Source organism: Corticium candelabrum, chromosome 1 (genome assembly GCF_963422355.1).
Source record: "Corticium candelabrum chromosome 1, ooCorCand1.1, whole genome shotgun sequence".
Classification (NCBI taxonomy): domain Eukaryota; kingdom Metazoa; phylum Porifera; class Homoscleromorpha; order Homosclerophorida; family Plakinidae; genus Corticium; species Corticium candelabrum.
In genome coordinates this window covers 9,974,493-9,997,652 of record NC_085085.1, presented here as the reverse complement: position 1 = coordinate 9,997,652, position 23,160 = coordinate 9,974,493, and the positions used below count along the sequence as shown (strand labels likewise).

The following is a 23,160-nucleotide window of genomic DNA, read 5'->3' as shown; positions in this document are numbered from 1 at the left end:
ACTCTAACTAAACGAATGTAATAGAATCTCTCGGAGTACAGCTACGTTGATCTGATAGCTTACAACCATGATTTTACAATTCTTTATCTAGATAACTAAAAAAGGTACCAACCGGAAGTTTTTATACAATTTTACGAAGCGATACGAAGCGTCTACGTCCAAACCTAGATAGTCATATCTATATCTAACTGAATAATTAACAAAAAAATTAGTACAACATATAGATTATCTTAATTAATTAGATTTCGTACCTCTGTCTGTAGTAATTTCTATCTAGGCAGCTTACACACGATTACTACTATGTGAACGTTTACGTCAACTTTGAAATCATGTACGTTTCGGATGTCTGTGCTGGAACAACGCAATCACCTCTGTTAGCTATGCGTGAAATGCAATTGTATAGACTCTATGCACGAGTGCTTCTAGATATTGATTCACAATACACCTTAGATAGACAAATATAACCATCACAAACCATTCATAGTTAATAAATATAGCTCTAGCAATTTCTAGCACAGCTAACGCTATTGGAATTTAATAAAAGCCCATGGCATATTATTTATTATATAAGTTGTCTAGATAGCTGATTCTACTTGCGCTAAACTCGTCGTTCGTAAACTGCACAACGACGATTGCTGCCATACATTGGAGTGTAATCGCTTGTCGCAAATCCAATCTCATCACGCAATACAGTTTGCGCTCGTTCCTGCAAACTGGAACTGCTAAAAAAACATAAAAAGTGAACGATACCATTCTCGGCCTTTGGTTGACATTCGATTGCTGCAACAACAGCTAAACGAGCTTGCTTTAGAAGAAGTACGAGAGCGTCATCACTGACTTCTCCCGTTACTGTACAAGTCCATGTAGGAAGTATTGAATAAAGAATCTTTCTCCCGTATCCCAACGCTTTCGGTTTCCATTGAGATGATTCTTTATCTCCAGCTACAAAAAAGTGATAACCCAACTTTCGCAACATGTCCAGGTTGTCTCTGGTAGCAGAATAGAGACATGTGCGGCTGTAAAACATTCCACCAGGAAGTAGAGGGCTGTCAATGATCTCCAGACCACTCTCAATTCGTTCGACTGTTGGTGCAATCAAATTAGAGCTCCATGAACTCTCAATTGGCATCACATTACATTTAGCCTCAACAGTTTGAATATAATAGTCCAGCGTGTCTTTAGCCTTGAATAACTGATTGTGTCGATAGCGTCATACTTCGTAACTACAAACTTTATTGAATCCATTGTTTCTCAATATTTTGACCGGAGCAATTGACCCTGCATCTACAGCTGATCTGATCTGGCGAGCATTTTGCTCCAATTGGTCGACGATCAATTTCTTGATTACTTGAGCAGCAAAATTTGAATTTTTTGTGTTCCTGTGATCTGCATGGGTTCGTATACCAAAGGCATATAACGTTTTGCCACAATCTTGCACTTCCGTTAAAAACATACTTACCTACCATCAAACAGCAAATTTTCATGATCAATTTTGATAACCTATATAAATATTATTGGAAATACTGCAATTTACGTATCTAGTATGATTAATAATATCATGCCTAGTCTGTAAACAAGCGTGTACGTGCCCTTTTCCCTAATTCAGTTTTTACTCAAATGTGAGTAGCAGTAGATAAGGTACCGGTTGTGGACCACTTTCCAAAAGAGGCAACTGACTGACTCGGAAAGTTAGTCCAGAACCGTCACACTCTAAACAGAAATCTGAACCTCTTTCCTCCTCTCACTTCTGGATCACTTTACGTGAAAGACTTTCCAGCTAGGCGTTTCAAATCATTCCGATCTCGCGGGCAGTTGTAATTATCACCTCTTAATTAATTAAAATACAATTGTCTCTGTGGGTGCCTGAGTTATACCTGTACCCCAAATTTTACCCTTGTGGGTGATCTGGTCTAGCCAGCTATCAAACATATACATACATACAAACACCGTCAATTTTAGTAGTAGAGATAGGACACAGACGACCAAAAACGTCACCAGTTGCTATTCCAAAGTGAGAAAAGGCCGCATGCTAAAGGAGAAGCGAAGAAGTGCAGCGGTTTGCAAGCGCATAGAGAACAAACTCTGTGAGAAAGTAGAGAAGGTCATGTGCTAATAGAGGGACAGCAACAGCGGTTTGTGAGCAATTACAAAACAAAAATTCAAAATGGCTGCACCCATGTGACCACTTTCCTATATATATATATACATACATACATACATACATACATACATACATATATATATATATATATATATATATATATATATATATATATATATCACAACTGTTCAGCGAATCTGTAAGAATGTTGTCATTGAAGCGGGCTTGTATAGCTGACATTGTACTTGCAAGTGATATGTAGGAGCTTGCTGATTGGCCAGCATAGCACATCACACTGTTACCAAAATATTAGTTAATTAATAAGATTGAATTAGCACAAGTCCATTAATTAATAAGTTTGACTTACCACATGTCCATTCAATTCAGCTCCGATGGGATAAATAGAGCCATCACTCGGCAGACTTTCAAAAACTAATGGAATATAATCATGTGTAAGTTGACTTTGGCTAATTTCTTGAACGTCTTTCAAATCAGACTGTTGTAGAAACCGATACTTCCAATTTTCTTTCCCGATAATAGTGACATCAGAGTTTCTACAGAAATAGAGAGCATTAAACAATTTTTGTAGTAAATCCAGTTTCGTTAATTAAATAAGACATGCTATAACCAATATAGACGGAAAAAATTCATGTATCAGACGTAGAATGGCTGGACCTAAAATTTACTAACACGGTATATGTATTTTTTACTATATAACGTTCGCCAAAGGCAATCTGTATATACATCATCCTTGTCTCGATTCTTTCTAGAGCGACACGGTAGCACTCTCAGACAACACATTGTAATGAAGTGTATAGTCAAGTGATCATTGCACATCTATTTAGTTTGCGGTGCACACAACAATAGATCGTCATTCGTTATATCCTTGTGCGCGTGTACACGCGTCATTACATTGTTACCTGAATGGATGCCTATACTGTCTCTGGAAGTTCTAGTGATTTGTTGGCACTTCTCGATTGCGTCAGTGGTTGGACGTAATTGAGAAGTTCTCTTAGGAAAAGAAGGTTCTTGCACTTGCTTCACACTGGAAACGAACCTCATTCGACAATATCGACATCTGCATGCCAGTGGAAGACAAGAAGAATTTCTACACTATATTGTCTGAATTTGTCTTATCGCTAAAACGTGCATGAGTTTGTGGTAGAAAAGATCGCTTGCAAAAAGTTAGCAGTACCGACGAAAGTAGGCTGTCGCCACGGAATCTATATGGATGCGTTCCCTCACGATGTCCAACGTCTTAATTAATTAAGCTTGTTCGTATAGTTTTGAGAAAGAGACGATGCCGACAGTTTTCGTGAATTCATTTAATTGCCTGGTTTGAGTCATTTGTCGGCTACACATAAAGTTGCCGATCATTGACAGGTCGACGGCCGCTTTGGTCATACTTCAGTATTGGATGGTTGTTTCGGCATCTGGTACAGGCGCGTACCCAGGATTTCTCTGGGGGGTTTCATATTAATATCAATAATATTGATCTGTTTATATTAATATCAATATTATTGATCTTAATAACTGTTTTTATATCAATATCTAGATTAATATTGATATTAATGGTTTAATTGATATTTGATATTTACTCTCATCTTTGTCCGCTTCGGCTGACTGTCAATTCGAGCCTCCGCTCCGAGGGGTCCATCTTCAGCAGCTGTAGGCCCTGTTACAAACTGCGACAATGTCAACTGACGCTTCATTCCTGACTGGCACGTGTAGCAGTGAGAAGACAGCGCGTTAGACAAGTGCTACAACATAGCCTCGAATTCCCAGACATCTGTGTACCGTTAGCGGTAACGCCCACCTCTAGGGGGGTTTCCGGGCAACCTGGAAACATGCCTGCGTACGCCACTGTGGTAGCTAACAGAAGTCTGTTTGGAGTCGCGGTCGCGGTCAAATAATGCAGAAGACATCTGGCCGATTGTTTTTCATCTGTGGCCACCCCAACCATATTCACCTCAATTGTCCTCATTTGTACGATTGCCATCGGAGTTTGCGTCCAGGACATGTAGCCGGTAGCGCAGGCTCCAGCACATCGAGATATAGTGGAAGTAAATTAAGTTATACTGTAATTGCAAATATTACAACTAATGTACGACATCATAGTGGTGCCAGCGAAATTTGGTAAGAGAAGAGTTCATTTCTAGTTGACACAGTAGCCGATGCGAGATAATAGCTATTGCGTTGTTGTCAACTTGATTTTTTAAAAAGTGTATACAGCTCGGATCCCATTTGTCAGAAATCGTTCGGATCACGAAGAATAAAAGAAAGATGCACAGGCCCTAGCTTGGCCGGGATATGGCACATGAGTGAGTCTCAGTCTACGTAGAGTCAGCGAAGCTAAGGGTTCATTTCTTTTACCTAATCCAACTAATCCAGATTAGATGGATTAGCTAATCCATCTAATCCGTCTAATCCGCATATCGGCTGGATTAGCTGGATGAGCTGGATTAGCTAATCCATCTAAATGGATTAGTTGGATTAGGTAAAAGAAATACACCCTAACAACGTGCTCGAGGGGTGCATGATCTCACCATGATGGCGTTTGTAAACTTAGTCCGGTACGCGTCCTCGCCTGATCATGATCGTGCAAATTGAGCATGCATTATTTAATTATCATGCATTATGTAGCTATTATCTAGGGCTTCCTTTTGATACACTAGTTACCATTCCTGTTTGACATGTACATGTGACACAGGCTATACGCCTTCGTGCAACAGAATCTATTTACACGTATCTGTAGATACGCTTTCAGGCTGTCGCTGTTCCAAGCAAGTGTAGCTATCAATCACATTGATATTGCGAGTCCACTACAGTTACAGGACTGTCTATCTACTGACCTGTCCATCCTTCGTGCTCTTACTGATGCTCTGCGTTTGTGAATTGCTGTCGTTAGCGGTCGAGCTAGACAGTGTCTGTACATTTTCTGAGAAACACACGAACGTAGAAGCAAATTACCCAATCAGACTACACGGTCACGTGGCTAACACACAGTTTAACATTGGTCCAATGCACGCACGCGCAGTGGACGTCTGAGACATGGGCTGCGAACCTCTCTTGGCTACATAGACGTATAGGAACCTTGATTTCGTTGAGGGGGCACAAATTTGCCCAGGAGGGCGTGGTATTGGCCACAAGGCTGAATGTATTAAGTTAATTAATCATACCTAGTCACGTCAGTGTTATCAATTTCTACGTCTGTCATCTCTGTATATCAGCAGGTAATTGGACAGATTTTAAGAGTTTATGATTTCTCAATTTCAGCTGAAAAAGTTGAGAGGGGCCCTTCCCCACTGTCCCCCCCGGTTCCTACACTGTACAGGGACTATTTGGTAGCGGGAACTATTTGTTATGTAAACTGGCCAAACCCTATACCGCTGCATATATCATACTTCCAGGTGAGTATCTATACAACTCTGGTCACCCGCATGGCAGACACGAGAGTCTAGATCGGAGACGAATCTAGACCTTCAGACGACTCTGACAGTGAAAAAACAAGTCACACTTGACTTCTACACCTGAGGCGTGATGTGATCCTAGGAGTGGCAAAAACCGTCTGGTATGCGACGGTCAGCTGCTAGTCTGGTAAGACAGCAAAGTACTCCATCCAGAGCGCGTGGAGGAACGAACGGGTTGCGTGCGTAAAACAGGTAAGATCTGGTGCACTCCATTGTGTCGTACAGTGTGAATACTGCAAGAGTCGTCTGTGCTTGTAGGCAAGCGTATTCCCCTGACTCCGAGCCCGTACAGTACCAACAGACTGCAAAGTTAATGTCAGGGTATCACGCCTCTATCTGTCTTTTCAACTTTTCCAGCTATCAAATGATCGACCTTCTAATTGACAATGATGACAGACGTAGAGCGTGTTCACACCGACATCTGGACTAACTATGATTGGTATGGAAGCACATAAATGACCATTGAGATGTGCATTCTACAGACACTACAGCATGCAGAGAAATTCTGGCACGGTGTTCTGTGGCTTCCCATCACTCATTGTGAACTCAATTCCATCGAGATGATATAGGAGATCAACACATTTGTGGCCCATAACAACACCTGATTGGTGGCAGAAATGCATCCATCATGTCCCAATAAAGGTAGAGGATGATAAGCAGAGAAAAGATTGGCTGCTGGACAAAGCACAAAGCACAATGATCATTCACCAAGTTCTGAAACTAACAGCAGCAAAGAAGGACCAGCACGAACGACAGGACACACTGATGACAGATGGTCTACAGCAGTGTTGCCAGCCTTCCATGGTTGGAGCCAAACTACCATTTAAGATCAAACTCAATTAATTTAAACCAACTGCGTAAGACAGTGCTAGAAGTTCTCCAAATTAAAGCAAACAAAACCAGTAAGTGGAGATAGATAAGTTATATCCATTGTAGCGCCTGTGGTCACCGCATGTATAAGCAAGTCTAACAGTCTTGATATAGTCCAATTGAACAATTAGCACATATCCATTAGCCCGCCATACTAATACGCCCACCCCTGTTCTAGATCCCTGTACATATACTTTACACCTTATCCCCTTGTTACTGTTCCAAAAGACAATAACTTCTAAAACTAGTAGATGTTTGTGTAACATTGTGTTGTAGCAAGCAAGGTTGCATAGGTAATTCCTGTCATGAGCACTTGTGCGGAAACCCAATTAACAAACTTTTTTCTTCTAGATTTATGTTCCCATCACTCATTGTCTTTACCTAGTTCCATATGGGAGCAATTTGGAAGTTATCTCACTCTTCTTGCCAAGAAATTCCAATAGAGTCAACTCCTTGAGAGGAGACCCATGATGCAGTAGCGCATATGTTGTCTAGTCAAAATTGCATATGTCTGGCAGCATCATTATGTCGATCCGTCTCCCCATTTAGCCTTACATCTAGATGAAGATAGCTGACGTTTGTATATAATAAATATATAAATAAATAGATAAATAAGTAAACTAGACAGCACTTGGTACCTCAATTAACTCTTAATGCATTAATAATTGTTTCCATGGCAACTATTAGAAAAGCTTCTATGTTCACCTTAGCATGTCCATATATCGTTTAAAGACATTGGACTAATCCCCAAAGCTAATCAATTATTCCTCTATCAAAGTTCTATCATCCTGCCAAATTTCATCAAAATTCATCTACATGTGAGGAACCACGGATTGCTTCAACGACGCCGTGACTCCATGCCCTGCAAGTCTCTATCATTCACAGTACGTCACAGCAACCCCTTCAAGACGAGCTGCAAAAAGTAAGAGAATAAATACAGTTACTCTTCACAGAGATAGTAAGGTCTGCTGAAGCAAATTTGGAAGTTATCTCGCTTTTCTTGTCAGGAAGTTCTCAGGAAAGCCAACCTCTTAACAGAGGACCCTGATTTAGATTAATGCCAAAAATTAACCAATTTTGTTTCTGTATCAAAGTTGTATCATTCTGTCAAATTTCATCAAAATCCATCCACACATTTTGCGTGAGCCTGTCCAGTAACAAACAAACAAACAAACAAATATAAAGAACCTCTTTTTTTCAGCGTATACTAGAGCATGGGCATTATTTTAGTCCCAAGCTTAAACATGGTTGCAAAATGCTGTCGTTTGACCAGTCATCATCTAAACACTCAAAAACAGAACTACCATAAATGCCTGCAATTATCAATTTGCAAGATCAAAGGTACACTGGTATCCTTACAGCATCAGCATACATGCAGAAACTAAATACTACACACGCAAACCAGAGTTGTCACCCTGAAGCCTGGCAACAGCATCAGTATCCGTAATTGCAACAAAAAATGAGTTGAAGAAATGAGTCTAGTGTTAAGGACTTTCACTCAACACTGACACCAGCTCATCAAACACACACAGAAGAAGACAGATGTTCTTCAGACACCATTGTGTTTATTCTGCGCATGTATATTCCGGGCATAGACATGGGCATGGGCGTTTTCGGACCTAAAGTTCTGACCTGCTTGCTCATGGGTGTTAATACGGGCATGGGCATTATTACAGGCAATTACAGTATATCACAACTTTCAATTGACATGAAAAGAGAAAGGCTCGTTTCGCTCGCCAGTTGAAAACCTTTTTCTACTAAAATGAAGAGGGCTTTAGGGATTGCTAAAACCTAAGGGAACAAGGTTGACACACAGCAAGAAATGACTACCGTATAAACAGTTATTTCTGTAGTCTAAATTACTGCGATTTGAGAATTTAGACAAGCATTTTAATTACTGCAAATTAAATTTCTGCATTCCAACCAGGAAGACAGTTACTGGTACACACATGTAGATGTGTTGGAACAGTAAGTTCTTAGGACTCCAAGGAAAGGGCTAAATATCTGAAAATTCTATTTGTGCGCTCTGTGATGTCTTTGCAGAATTTACAATGATCACAGAAATAACCGGTTATACGGTATTCTTTATTGACTGCTTGCATGCACCCGCACACTTACATATGCTGCCTGAGGAAGTACCTTGCTGTGCCCTTGTGCATGTAATCTATTAAAATGCTCAAAGTGTCCAAATGTCTTACCTCAACTCATAGGATTGCCCTTACACCTTGACAAGCATGTATTCCATTTTTGGAACATACATGAATGTATCATGAAATATTTTCTTTGATGTTTGCAGGCAGATTGAACAGCTTACTTGTTATAATTGCTTTATTGAGTACAATGCAAAAATTACAGAACACCACAATCTAATTCAAATTATTTTCCAAAGTTAAAATCTATTACCACATTTCCAGAAAAAACAAAGATGCCCTTCTCCTTTTCCTTTATTCTAGTCCCTCCAGTTTCAGTATAATTGACATCTTGGCACCTGCTGATAGTCATCTGTGATTTTGAATCATCTTGGTCAATCTTTGCTACTTTGCAAGGGGCTTGCAATATTCTTGATACCAGTATGTCATGACTGGCACCAGGCCTTTTGTACTACCGTACAGAAATTGCTTCTGTTTCCAGTTTGTCTCATGGTGAGTTGTTCATCCACATTTTGGTTGAACAATTCTGTGGCACAACTGGCTTTCCCTGAATGATTCCTATAGCTACCAACAAATCCTGCTTTTGCACACATCTCTTTCGCCAAGCCAGCTAACTTGTTCTTGCGAAACCTTGGAGTTTTATCTCCAAGTGGCTTCCAATAAAAATTACCTGTTTCTGGAATCAGTAAGAAGTAGTGCAAATGCAAATCAACAACACATCTGTCTTGGAGTTCATCACCATTTGAGTAAATTTTTAAATCCTTGCTTTGTATCCTCCGCTGTGCAAGACCCCTTTGGAAGTTTTTGGTGCTTCTACCACTAAACAGCAACAATGTTTGTCACTTCCTCGCATTCCAAACAATTTGCAGTTGTACTAAAACACTACATAAAGCAAACCCCACCCAGTGTCATATGGAAGATTCCCTTTTCCCACAGTTCATTCTCTTGATCAGGAGTCAGCGGTTCAGCTTTTCTACGTGTCACTCCCACTCCTTGTTTTGTCAACTCTTTCATTCTAGCATCTAGGGCACAACGTGTTTGAGTAAATCGAGCATCCTTATCTGCAAGAATCGATAAAGTAGGCTGACCATGTTCTTTGAAGTGACGTTGCATGCCAGCTATCAACATAACCAGTGTACTGGGAGGGCAACGGGAACAATTCTGAGCCGTGCTTCCATGACAATTGTAGGCAGTACATCACGAGTTGAACCAGTGTTATGTTGTCCAGTTCCAATTCTTTGAAATGTCCACGAATGTCACACCAAGAACAAAAAATTGTCATGGCCCACAACTTTTTTTGTTTTGGATGGTATTCTCTCTTTGATAGCTCGATCAATTTCTTTACTCAAAACACATGCAAATCGATTTCTGGATTGATCTGTGCTCAATTGGAAGTCTTCAATATCGTACAAATCTTTTTGCAGCCATACTTCAAACAAGCAATCTGACTTGCAGACAAATGAGACCAGAAAGAACTGTCTTCTGCCATCTTACACGTGCATGCCACTAGCTGTAACTGAAGTAAGTCAACTAAGCCAACTACGTGCTTCAGCACAGCACGTGTTTGTGTAACCACAAGCTTATCGGAAACAGCAGCCAGTCCCTGTGTGGATGTCCTGTCATTACTTAAATAATGCATGGCTACACCCAAGCTAATAAATATGGGCATGTCTGGTCTATAGACACCCTGTCCTCAGGAACTATGCAACTGTAACTCCCTGAGAGAACCTGGAAGCGGGGTTGATATTGGGCTTCACCCTCAACCACATAAGCGCCCTCAAACCCATCAGTGCTTCCTCGGCTTCTTCTTACAGCCGCACAGTCCCCTCTGTCAGGGTATCTATCCTATACATAATAAATAGATATCACTTAATCACCTATGTCTTCATTAACTAAAGTTTCAAAAATCTTAGACTGAAAAACTATAAAACTTCAAATGGCCCAAGCAGCTGGGTTATCCCTACGACCTTGTACAGTCACTAAAGCCATACAATTGGCCGTGCTCTTTAATGTCGGCCTTCCTCTAGAGTAGCAGGTGTATGTTGTTATTGCAGTATGACTGCCAGCATGCACAATAGCTACTGGTAGTTTGGCAATCATCATGGTCTGGTCTAAACCGGCATGGTTTCTAGTCACACAGTAGATTTGGCTCATTGAAGCTTCCAACTGCTTCAATGTCAGTGGTGGTGATGAAGCTGGAAAGCTGGGGAGGTAGATGGTATAATCCTCCAAACTCTGAGCAGTACCTTGCAAGAAAACAGAATGGCAGTCAAGCAACAAAAACCACCATAATCCATGTACTCCAGGGGGACCCTTTCATATCTGGGGGAAACTTTGAATTGTGGCACAAAACCGCCGGTACTCAATTTCAATAATTTGTTGTGCAAGACCTGTTTTGACGTCTAGTCTACAAAACAGTCTAAAAAATCATATCGATATTCTATTCATTGTAGATCTGGTAATGTCAACAGATGAGATCTAATAACTAGGAATACATTCATTAGCCGTAAATGTACCATCTACATAGGGGGAGAAATTAGTAAATGCATTCAATGGTAAAGCACATTAAATTTATATTAAATTATTTTAGTAGGCTGTACTCGAAACAAAAACGCAATAAGTGGAAGTCTCACAAAATGCATATGACTGCTTCCATTTACACCATTACAAAAGATAATGAGCAAACTATTCAAGTCATATCTATCCATTTACAAATACGTGCAGTTGCTCACAGTTCGGCAATGGCATTTCAGATGCTCTAACGTATGCTCTTTTATCCTGATGATATCTGGCCCACATCATCTGTTCATTTCCTAGGAAACTAAAGTTAGCAAGTGCACAAATTGATATCAAATAGCTGCTTCATCTCACTCTGCTGCTTTTCTAAAAAGCAACTTTGTCTGAGATAGGAAATATATTCTCTTTCTACGTCTGCTTCTAACTTTGGCAATGACTTGGCATACTTTTCTGAAAAATCACTTTGTACATAGTAACGAATTACATGTGGACGAGTTTGAGTGTCCCTCACATCATGATAAGATCTGCAGAAAGTAAAATTTTTAGCACCACAACTGTTACCTGTCTGTAAATCAGGCGTCAATACAATGGGACAATACAGTGTCAAAACATGGCAAACAACAAATAGCAACAGCTATAATAGCACAACATACATCTGTGCAGAAAACACATAAAGCATGTAGACTGTCCAACCTAATCTGTACAGCAACTTTACAAGAGGTCACCAGTGCTTCACACAGCTGATTCATACTGAGCTGTAATTGTCTACTATTAGTGTCTATTAGCCAATTTCCCATAAATAAAATGTTTCTGAATTATGGATTATTATTCTACTCTAATTTCATAAATGTTCGTCGATCTAAACTTTCGACAAATTAGGCTGCTGTTATTACGGCGTACATTACTTTTCGGCGTAAGGTGGTTTGCAGGATCCTTCACATACTAAATAAAGTACTAGACACATATCATATCATTCAGCGAATGCTAAACTACTCCTACGTAAGTAGTCCTGATTAGCACAACATGCGGTGTGGAAGTTCGAATTCTTGATTTTAGGTGTCAAAGTCCCATGATACTTATATTGTGCTCTGGTGCCAGCTCAGCTCAATACGTTTGTACTACTAGTACTTCAAGGTACGTGGTGAAGCACAAATATCCTAAACAGTATGTCGGCATTACTCATTGGATCGGCAAGAAAAACCCTTCCCTGCAAGGTCGCTTCAACAACCAAAGGTTCTCGGCTTGCCTGATCCGAATCAGGCCAAAACTCACGACAATGGTGCTGTCTGTACTGCTGCGAACAGCGAGATTGAGAAAGATTTGTTAGGAAATCAGTGTGAAAAGAGGAAGCGTAGATCTTACCATCGGTATGCACCTGAACTACGAGCGAAGATTGCTCGTTATGCCAATGAGCACGGATTGAAGGCAACGACAAAGCACTTTGCAGTTGAATTGGGTCATGAGATTAGACATTCGATGATTCAAGGAATGCAGAAGTAATTCAATCAAGACCTGGCGAAGGTTGTCGATCCGACAAAAATCTCTGCTATACCGCATAGCTTGCATGGTCGCCCGCTAATGCTTTGGCAAAGAACTTGACGGCATGGTACGTCGACTCCTCTTAGCCATCCGCTCGTCAGGAAGCATTGTCAATCGCAGAATTACATTGGCAACGCGTTGGGCATAGTTCGCGCACACGGGAGCCCTCTGTTTTAGTTGAAAACAGAGGTGGTGTTCATCTCAACAAGTTTTGGGCAAACTCCATTCTGAGAAAATTGAATTTCTGCAAGAGACGGGGAACCAAGGCCACCAAAAAGTTACCAGACAATTTTCAGACGTTGAAAGCCAAGTACCTCAAGCAAATCACTGCTACGGTGAAACAATTTAACATTCCTCTGCAGCTCATTATCAACATCGATGAAACTGGTGTGCCTATTGTGCCAGTGTCGCAGTAGACTGGCCTGTACAATATGTGGAGATTTGCTTGACCCTCAGCTCTTACATCAAGGCACAACAGAACGCTGCCATCCTCCACGATAAGTGAACTTTCCGGAAGGCTGGGACATCTGGCATTATTCGTCACATTGGTCTACGCACGACACGGTTAGAAGATACGTCTTGAAGATTCTGAAACCATGGGCCACAGCAGTGAAAGCACAGCTCAAACTCCCTCAAGTTCAACGTGGTTTGGTGATCCTGGATGTCTACAAGGCACATCGCACAGCAGATGTTCTGGATGAGTTTAGAGAGGCTGGTTTGAGTTGGAATATGTACCAGGTAACTGCACCAGTGAGCTCCGCCCCTCAACCTCAGTGTCAACGGGCAATTTAAGGATCAATTGAAGAACGCGTTTACCAACTGCTATGGAAACCTTGTTGCATCTGCTATTCAAGAGTTTGATAATACTAACACAAATCAAGCAGTGGCTGCAGTTCAACCAGATCTATGTTTATCGAATCTGAAAACAATCCATGCAAGATGAATGATTGACATGATTGCTATGTTGAAGACATCATCAGCACACATTTGTCAAGGATAGAAGGCAGCCGGCATACTTGCAGTCCTGCAAAAGATGCTGAAGGATCATACACAACCTAATAATATCGTCTCTACGGAGGCATAGACAATAGGCGAGGCCCTGATGTTTGCTTTCTAGAGAAAATGCAAAAGATTGTAATATAGTAGTAATTTCACATTTTATTTGTTTGGTCAAAGTGCTGACAGTTGCCCAGATTTTTGGCAAACATATGAATGTGCTTACAGTACATATACTAATAGTACTAGTAATGTCTGTTTTGAATGTTTCAGGAGAAAGTGATCCAACATTTGAATGGGCATTAAATTTGGGAGGGCATTTAATTTGGGCATGGCAGACCCTTTGCCGAAATTGTCGAAATAAAATGTATGCCGAACATTTATGAAATTAGAGTATTTAGATAAACTGTTTTGTGTCAACCAACGCCAAACAGCAATCAGACAAATAAAAATAATTGTCTTTCATCTTATATAGAGCTTACAGAGGAAGAGTTGCTTCTGACTGTTATCAATAAACAAGACAAAAAAAACTCAGCCAAGGAAGTGTCTAACCATTTTAAACAGTTATCAGTCACAGAAACGTTCCACAAACAAGTATTGCCTGCCCCTTTACAAGAAGCTACTCAAATGAGGAAAACAGGAAAACAAGATGCGTGGCAATGTACCAGTGTGCAGACCTGGTGGTTAGAAGAGAAAATATGTGCCATAAATACATCATGTACATTAAAACCACAAGAGGAAATAAGTTCTTTTAAGCTGCGAGAACTGAAGGGTAAACATATGAATAATAAACAAAATTCGATTTTGATGAACGATCAAATGACCTCAATAATCTTCAGTGTCACCAGCCCAGCTACGCAACCAAACCTCTCACTTGAAAACCAATAAATAAATCTACATCAAAATCTATATCGTAAAAATTAATTTATGATTTTGTAACTTGCTCAAAGTAGTAAGCATATGGGCAAGATGTAGCTTGAAGCACATCAGAACAGCTTAAAGCATAGCTCCCATTCCATCCAACCACCCAAAGCTACTAAACAGTGTGCCTTCTCACATCACTAAATATGCCCATGACAGCTTGCACCCAAACACTTTGTACAGCCAAAAGCTAATAACAAGGTATACATACCGAGTTCGATGCAGACTAAATGGAGGATTCTCTTGATACAATACAGTAATGGCAGTCGCTATCATAGTCATCAGTAGTATTGCTAAGAGAGGCAAGACTCGACTAAAATATTCTGCAGTCTATACACAAGTTAGATATTTCAAACACGACACAGTGCTTGTACAGCACCTCCTACCATACCATTTCATTGCCTACATCCTCATATCGATTACTAGTAGTGGACCAGGAACCAGCAAACAGATCTGATAACACAAGAAATTCATGAACAACTGCTGAGAGCAAAATATTTTATTTATAACCGGTTGAATATGCACGACGACCAAAGAACCTGTTAAATATCTCTTCAGCATCAAAATCACCTGTAAACCATAAAACACAATTATGCTGTATCCAATAGAAAATTAAAAATATATTTGGTCAAATGACAACTGCTACACTGTAGCAATTCTACATCTAAATTCTGTTACCCTTCCTATACAAGTCAACGAAAATATGGTCAATTCTACTACTTAGCTCAACCAGTTTGTGTCTACCGGCTTGTTTCTAAGTCTACTTGTCCATCTATTTACCAAGCTGTCCATGATGACAAAATTAAACTGTGATAATGGCTCAGGTTCAAAAGCTGCAAGATTAGTAAACACTAAGAGACTAAAAGATAAACAGATACACAAAAATCTGTAGCCCAAAAGACATTCAGAAGTAGCATTCGGATGATTCCACAAAATTTTTCCATGTAGTTTAGTCAGCACATACTTTCAACACACTCTACTGACCAGATAAGCACCATAAGCAAATTAAGAACAAATCTTTATGCCCAGATAATTGCCCCAAGCAAGTATTCAAGCAGACACCTATTAAATGTAAACTCCAAAGTGCCCAGAATATGTCTGATGTCTCATGACTATTTCAGTAACTACAGTACGCTGACAAATTTTGTTGAAACGTTACAGTGGTTATCAAGCAGAGGTGTTGCCAGAAATACAAATACAACTAACCCAGCTATATGCCCGTTTGACCATTTCAGAAGACTCACTTGAATAATTGCCTTCTTAGTCATTTACACACAGCATACTATATAAATTCCACCAATATCATAGCTATTACATACAGTATGTCTAACCTTGATAATAGTGCCTGGTGTGATAATTACTCCTACTCTGTGAATCTTCAGGTCCCCATAGATCATACTGCCTCCGCTTCTCTTTATCGCTCAGAACTGCATATGCAGTCCCTACAACTATACACAACACAAGAAACTGAATATACGGTTTAATTAATTTTCAAAGTCATTCCACTATAGCAAATGCAGGTGTGCAAAGTCTTTACTGTATATGCTATATTTCATGTAACGACAGTACTGTGGGTAATGATCTTCATCACTACTATAAGAATTCTGCTCATCCAATTCGTTGAGACTTCCTTAAGATAAAAGAGAACTCGTCCATTTCAGTTATGGCTCAGTGCTATTATCTAACTCTACCACCTCCTGTTTATTCTCCCATGACATCTGGAAGCAATTGGAAACCTTTTCTGAGACAGTGGGTTGGGCTAATTACCTCAATATGTCAAATGTTATCACGTGACAAGATAAGATTAATGTAAAAGCCTCGTCTTTTCTCATAGACTTCCCATGAGATTAGGAGGGTTTATAGGTAACTGCTTTGTTACATCTAATTTAAACCACATTTAATTTCTAAAAGTGCCAAGAGAAAACCACACCTACAATCCCAGATATCTACTTTCAGTTTCAGTTAGAAATGTAATGTGAACACACTGAAATAGCAAAAGTAGGCGTGGTTGTAAATAAAGTAGGCGTGCCTTTACATTTATTGCACTGGCGACCACCAAATTTGAATAATTTAAACCCTGCTAGAGTGTTTCATTTCCACAGCTCATCTTCCACTTAGTCCATCCCTCATCAACAGCAGCACATGCTATTATGTCAGAAACAACACAAATATGTTGATTAAATAAGACTAAAGTCCGTTCAAAGAATGGAGAGCCCGTGGGAAAATTCCCGTTTCTCGGCAAGTACGCCCCCTACGCCGTTGATAAACATATCATTCGAGAGCACGTGACTAGGTGGAGTCAGATCTCTGGACAAATTAACTCTATAGATCCTGGGTTAGTAGATGCAGCATGCTTCCTGAACGAGACTCCTCCCATGCATTACCGACAAAGAATACCGTCAGTAAATGACACCCACGAAACTAATTGTATTAATAATTGCTGTCATTCTCGTCGTCTCCTAGGAGGATCTCTTCACTGTCTGAAGAGTTCTCCTTACCTACTAATCTTTCTACCGCTTGTTCTAGCACGCCGTCTGACGTTCTGTAATAGCTTTCCACTTTCTGGATGACGTGGTCGACAGGCTTCTTCCATTTCGCCGCCGTCATATTTTCAACGCCTTCTATGGCCAGTTCGAATGGCAGAAAACGGTTGAACAGGACGGACCCTGACGTACTAAAGTAGATAGATAGTAGGCAGTGAGGGCTGGGTAGCAACCATTGCTCTAATTGCTCATTTATCGATTGTTAGTATTACAATCCAGGATGAGAGCCATATTGTTGTTTCCACCCTATTATGTCTTATCTGGTAACCACATTTCCCACAGGCTCTCCATTCTTTGAACGGACTTTAGTGAGAGCTTTGTATACAAATTCTGGTTCACAGAACAAAACCAAAATAGGCTATTATAGTCTACCAAATGCTTAGCAAAATCCTTCTTCATGAAAATTACTGTCTTGCTAACAATGCATTAATTAAGTCTGTTTCTAAATTGAGAGAAGTAGTTAGAGTCTTCTTTACATTGCATACAAATGTTCTATTGCATCCACATTGCATTGTACCGTATTTCGGCACATTTAGCTGTATGCCGGTTTAAGCCGGGATTACCAGGGTGCCGGTATACCCTGGGTATACCGACATGCCAGACATAGAAAGGTGATTTAACCAACCTCCCTATAGACTGGACCCATAGATCTATGCTGCATCCGTTCTTAGACATTGATTGAACTAACACAAATAAACACTGACGTATACTTTTTCATCTAGATGTAGTATATAATCAACCCTATAATGTTTGATTTTCTCTGTCTTCATCCTCCTCTTCTTCATCGTCTTCCTCTCTTTTTTATCTGTCAGCCCTGTGTGTTCTTCTTTTCGTTCAAACATAATCCTGTCCACACTGACAAGACACTCCACATTGCCTGGTGACTTTCGTTTTGTTTCCACCGAGCTCGTTGTACTTGCGTAGTACCGCTAGCTTTTCGATTGTGTATGATCTTCTGCCACACTGCTATTTTCAATACCTTCTGGCTGTTCAACTTTTCCTTTTCTATATAGCTGGGCTTTAGGGACGCTGCATTCTGTAGGTCAACAAATCGAATTACGGCATGGCTGCAGTAGAATTACCACGCATGTGTAATTGCTCCCTCGCCATTACCGGCACTCCCTCACGCTATACCCGCATGCCAGTATTGTTACCAGAGTCCAACAAGCAAGTTTCTGGTAATCCCTGCTTATACCAGCATGCAGCTAAATGCACAGAAATACGGTACGTTCATTAAGTGGTTAAAACTTTTGAATAATGCTTTATGTAACATAACGATTATCCAACGAACACTGGAAAGTGCCATATTTCCGCGCATTTAGCTGCATGCTGGTATAAGCGAGGATTACCAGAAACTTTGCTTGTCTCTCTCTGGTAACGATACCAGCATGCCGGTATAGCATGAGGGAGTGCCAGTAATGGCGAGGGAGCAACTACACATGCGTGGTGATTCTACTGCACAAGCGCCATAATTCGATTCGTTGACCTAGAGAATACAGCTTCCCCAAAGGCCCAGCTAGAAAAGAGAAAGTCGAACAGCCAGAAGGTATCGAGAATGGATCTTTGCAGTTTGGCCAAAGGTCATACACAATTAAAAAGCTAGGGTGTTACCCAAGTACGACGAGCACGGTGGAAACAAAACCAAAGTCGCAGGGAATGTGGAGTGTCTCGTCAGTGCGTACAGGATTAGGTTTGAACAGGCAGAAGAACACACAGGGCTGACAGATAAGAGAGGAAGACGATGAAGAAGAGGAGAATGAAGAGAGACAATCAAACATGATAGGGTTGATTATATACTTCATCTAGATGATAAAGTATACGTCTTAGTGTTTATGTATGTTAGTTCAATCAATATCTAAGAACGGATGCAGCATAGATCTATGGGTCTAGTCTATACTCTAGAAAGGTTGGTCAAATCACCTCTCTTTCTCCGGCATGCTGGTATACCCCGGAGTACACCCGCAACCTGGTAATCTCCAGCCTAAACGGCATGCAGCTAAATGCACGGAAATACGGTAGTTTCTTAAAATCTGATAGCATTCAGTTGACCTTAGAGAGGTCATTCAAAATTATCGACAATTTCACAAGCGTTCAAAGTTTCTGAAGCCCTCCTCCCCTTCCCAAAGCATACGCAATATTGTTAGTGCACAATTCAATAGCTTGACTGTGGTTCCATCTATTAGAGGGTTGATGTGCGATCTTTAATGCTTCTGCATTGATACAGTTCTTCTTTCACTCCAATTGACCAGCTCAAATGATGTATGCTCGAGGTTTCTGATTATTCAAGTGGACAAAGACAAAATGTCGAGAAAGCCGTGGTACAGACAGCTGAGCTCTTTATGGACTGCAGATGTTGTTCTAGAACAAAACCGGAATAGGCTGCAGCAGTCGTATATGTTTGCAAATCTCGTACATACAAGTGACTAGCACGAGAACAATGCATGATGCAATTCCAGCCATGGATAACAGAAAAATTAGCACAACCCGTTTGCTACCGACCAACGTTTATAAAGTGTACAGTAGCCATAACCCTCCCCCTAGCGTGAGCTTTGTATGCTCATGAAATTGTCGATAATCTTAAACCCTTACTTTGCTTGTGCCCCTAAATATACAGCTGTGGCCAAAACTTGTCGGACACCTTAAAAAATATCGTTAAAGTGAAAAATATGGTTCTCACCAGGACTTGCACTGAACATTATGACCTGTTTACTCAAAGAGAGTATAATAAACCAATATTTAAGCAGATTTAGGGATGACAAAATTACTTTAACCTGGTATAGCAATTGTTTGACCGATAGCTACGTATTCCATTACAGATGTGTTTGTCGCCATTTAGAGAATAGCCTATAAAACTATATTTAAAAAACCACAATTGTATTGCACAAGTGTAGCTATAAGTCTAGCAGAAGTTTCTGAGCAATTTGACTCATACTAAGCTCACGATGGCCAAGACACGGAACTACACCGAGGCGGAGAGGATCAGGATCCAGGTGCTGCATGACGAGAGTCTCAGCTGCCGCCAGATTGCTCGCATGGTTCGTAAATCCCCTGCTGGCGTTGCAGCCTTGCTCCAGAAACTCCGTCAAACCAGTAGTGTGAGGGACGGGCGCCGCACTGGACGGCCACAGGTCACCACTGCTCAAGACGACAGGAACCTGTGCAGGATGAGCTTGCGAGACAGGAAGAAAACAGCAGTAAAATTACACCAAAAATGGACTAATGGTGGTGCTGTGACTGCTTCTGTCAGGACAACTCACAGAAGGTTGCTAGACCATGGTCTGAGGTTATGCAAGGCCCAAAAGAAGCCACTCATCAAACCTGATCAGAAGAGGAAGAGGCTGCCTTGGGCTCGTAAGTGCAAAAATGGACTCAAAGACAGTGGAACCGTGTGTTATGGTCTGACGAATCCAGTTTCCAGTTGTTCGCAACTCCAGGGAATGTGAGGGTACGAAGAAGGCCCGGAGAAGAGTGGAACAAAGACTGCATTGTTCCCACAGTGAAGCATGGCTCGGGATCTGTTACGGTCTGGGAGTGCATGTCAAGTTCTGGAGTTGGAAGGCTGACTGTAAGTGATGGAACAGTCAACTCTGACAAGTATGAGGCTATTCTGTGTGATCCAATGTTACCTGCAGCTCGTGAGATGTTCCGGAATGGCCAGAACTACACATTCCAGCAGGATAATGCTCCATGCCACACCTTAGTCTCAACAAGACGATGGTTCCAGACCAACAATGTTCGGGTGATGGACTGGCCGCCGCAATCACCAGACATGAACCCAATTGAGAACCTGTGGGGCGACCTGAAAATAGCTGTCCGACGTCACCAGCCGACCAGCAAGGCCCAGCTGAAGGCTGTACTCCAGGACGATTGGCAGAGGATAGCTCCTGAGAGGTGCCAGAACCTGGTGAACAGCATGCCGACAAGGATATCAGCTCTGATCCGTGCCAAGGGACCGTGTACAAAATACTAGCAATTGTTACTGTGATATTGCTAATTTGTTGCTGTTATTCTTATCTCAAATGATGTCTTTTCCTATGTTACATGTTACTCCATATATTTAATGATCCTGTTTTGTTAGTTTTTGGGCATAATTGATATTTATAATAAAAATATTGTTATCTCAAATTATAATTGTTATATTGGATTTATTACTGAACTATAACTGCATTTCTAACCAAATATGACCAATTTACATAAAACATGACATGTGTCCGACAACTTTTGGCCACAGCTGTAGTTTATGCAAGCAGCACAGTACTTTGCACCACCTGTATGCATATACCTAGATATCTGTAAACTTGTTAAAATTGACATTCAAAAATTAGAAAATTGTGACAAAAATAAACTCAAGCAGTATTTCTAAGCAATTCCACATGTGGCTGAGTGAAAATGACAAGGAGCATTAATTAACCATCATCTACCTGTGCCACTTTATCGGTAAACAAATTGCACAAGAAAACAGCATGAAGTAAATGAAACCAGAAAAGAAGTTCACACCTACTCCATCACTATCAATACCTTTAAATGCATCACTTGCTCCAGGTGCTTTGTTCTTATCAGGATGGAGTCTCAATGCCAACTATAAGCAGCAAAACAAGTAGTCCGAGTCTAGCATATGAGGCCTTCCACGTATCACAGCGAGCATACATACTTTTCTATACTGCTTCTTTAGGTCCAAATCGGATACGTCTTTACTCACGCCCAATACCTTGTAGTAATCCTTACAGTCGTTCATACTGCAACAATTCATAACGTAAATAAGTAGCAACGCTTACCTAGTTGTCGTATCGACAGCGTGACATGCAAATTGACACAATTTTCTAAACCTTTTCACGAGTTCTACTTGTTCCTCGGTAAAGTCTCGGTCGCATTTGTTCTCTGTGTTCGAACGAGCCTCACCTCTCTGCCTAGACGCTTCTCCTCTCCGTCTCTCGTCTCTCGAATGCTGTCCGTCGTCGAAACGATCATTTTCCCCCTCTTTCAATTCTTTCAAGAGCTCTGGATAGCACAACGTGGATGTAGAATAAACGATATAGTTTGTATGACTTCTAGGGCCTCACTTTGACACTCCTCGGTTGGACACAAATGTCTAGACTTTTCTAGTAACCGCACGCATTTTACCCTATCTCCATCGTCTAGACATTTCTTGGCAAATTGAAAACAGCGAACAGCCTCAACACGATTAGTAGCATCCATTTTGGAGTTCCCGTATCCTTCCCACCTTGCAGTACTTGTGTGTGTGTGTGTGTGTGTGTGTGTGTGTGTGTGTGTGTGTGTGTGTGTGTGTGTGTGTGTGTGTGTGTGTGTGTGTGTGTGTGTGTGTGTGTGTGTGTGTGTGTGTGTGTGTGTGTGTGTGTGTGTGTGTGTGTGTGTGTGTGTGTGTGTGTGTGTGTGTGTGTGTGTGTGTGTGTGTGTGTGTGTGTGTGTGTGTGTGTGTGTGTGTGTGTGTGTGTGTGTGTACACATACGATAGATACAGTGCTACAATAGATACAGTGCTACGATAGATACAGTGCTACGGTAGATACAGTGCTACGTCAGGGCGGTGCAACTGGTCTGGCAAGTTTGACTATGGTTAATTAATTAACGTTCCATCGTTTCAAATAGTGTATTGCTCATTGACATCTGCTTTCGGTTTAGATGTATTTTAGAAAGAAATTAGCTAATTAAATTAGACATAATAAAACTGTGTTGACTATTCATACACTACCAGCTACTGGAAGATACCATGCACACAGAGACTAGACTACTCTGTATACAGTGTAAGTACACGTATGTATAATTGGTTGTCATATAGATTAGATCTGTTCGCACTTCTGGCTGCAGCAGCAGCAGCTGTTTGACTGCTTCTTTACAAAAGACCAATAACTGCATGTTGTAGCAGATTCATGTGTCTATATCTAGAGCTGTAGTTTCTTTTTACCATTTTAAAGTCAACGCAAAAGCAAACCTGAGGATTAACTGGATGTTGTGTATGATACTACAAGATCGTTGACTAGAGTGAAGCAGGTTGCCAAGTACAACCACCAATAACATCAAATATACAGATAAACA

At 40.8% G+C, this 23,160-nt stretch overlaps 3 protein-coding genes across 3 annotated transcripts; all 3 read right to left on the bottom strand.

The window, feature by feature from the left end:
* Positions 1-426: 426 nt before the first annotated feature.
* On the bottom strand, positions 427-1,227 carry LOC134195402 (uncharacterized). The gene has a single exon (XM_062664429.1). The coding sequence runs from the start codon at positions 1,127-1,129 to the stop codon at positions 599-601; it is 531 nt and encodes a 176-aa protein (XP_062520413.1). The 5' UTR covers positions 1,130-1,227; the 3' UTR covers positions 427-598.
* LOC134197808 (uncharacterized) lies at positions 1,211-5,061 on the bottom strand. Its single transcript, XM_062667189.1, has 3 exons — positions 4,954-5,061; positions 2,469-2,655; positions 1,211-1,459 (listed from the first exon to the last, which is right to left on the bottom strand). The coding sequence occupies exons 1-3, from the start codon at positions 5,034-5,036 to the stop codon at positions 1,211-1,213; spliced, it is 519 nt and encodes a 172-aa protein (XP_062523173.1). The 5' UTR covers positions 5,037-5,061.
* A 6,151-nt stretch (positions 5,062-11,212) lies between these two features.
* Positions 11,213-22,310, bottom strand: LOC134181745 (dnaJ homolog subfamily B member 12-like). Its single transcript, XM_062649015.1, has 10 exons — positions 22,168-22,310; positions 21,934-22,105; positions 21,759-21,843; positions 21,626-21,686; positions 15,896-16,012; positions 15,075-15,134; positions 14,956-15,017; positions 14,776-14,894; positions 11,463-11,632; positions 11,213-11,404 (listed from the first exon to the last, which is right to left on the bottom strand). The coding sequence occupies exons 1-10, from the start codon at positions 22,301-22,303 to the stop codon at positions 11,292-11,294; spliced, it is 1,095 nt and encodes a 364-aa protein (XP_062504999.1). The 5' UTR covers positions 22,304-22,310; the 3' UTR covers positions 11,213-11,291.
* Between the last annotated feature and the right edge of the window lie 850 nt (positions 22,311-23,160).

What these genes read in the sequence shown, in the direction of transcription:
- LOC134195402 (XM_062664429.1), bottom strand. Translation starts at nt 1,129, where the DNA reads ATGCCAATTGAGAGTTCATGGAGCTCTAATTTGATTGCACCAACAGTC.
- LOC134197808 (XM_062667189.1), bottom strand. Translation starts at nt 5,036, where the DNA reads ATGTACAGACACTGTCTAGCTCGACCGCTAACGACAGCAATTCACAAA. An exon ending in AGAGCACGAAGGATGGACAG is followed by an intron (nt 2,656 to 4,953) that starts GTCAGTAGATAG and finishes CTATTTCTGTAG; the next exon opens with AAACTCTGATGTCACTATTA. An exon ending in CTGAATTGAATGGACATGTG is followed by an intron (nt 1,460 to 2,468) that starts GTAAGTCAAACT and finishes GTTTGATGGTAG; the next exon opens with GTAAGTATGTTTTTAACGGA.
- LOC134181745 (XM_062649015.1), bottom strand. Translation starts at nt 22,303, where the DNA reads ATGGATGCTACTAATCGTGTTGAGGCTGTTCGCTGTTTTCAATTTGCC. An exon ending in AGCAAGTGATGCATTTAAAG is followed by an intron (nt 16,013 to 21,625) that starts GTATTGATAGTG and finishes TGTTGTGTATAG; the next exon opens with TTGTAGGGACTGCATATGCA. An exon ending in TTTAGTCTGCATCGAACTCG is followed by an intron (nt 11,633 to 14,775) that starts GTATGTATACCT and finishes TACTTTCTGCAG; the next exon opens with ATCTTATCATGATGTGAGGG.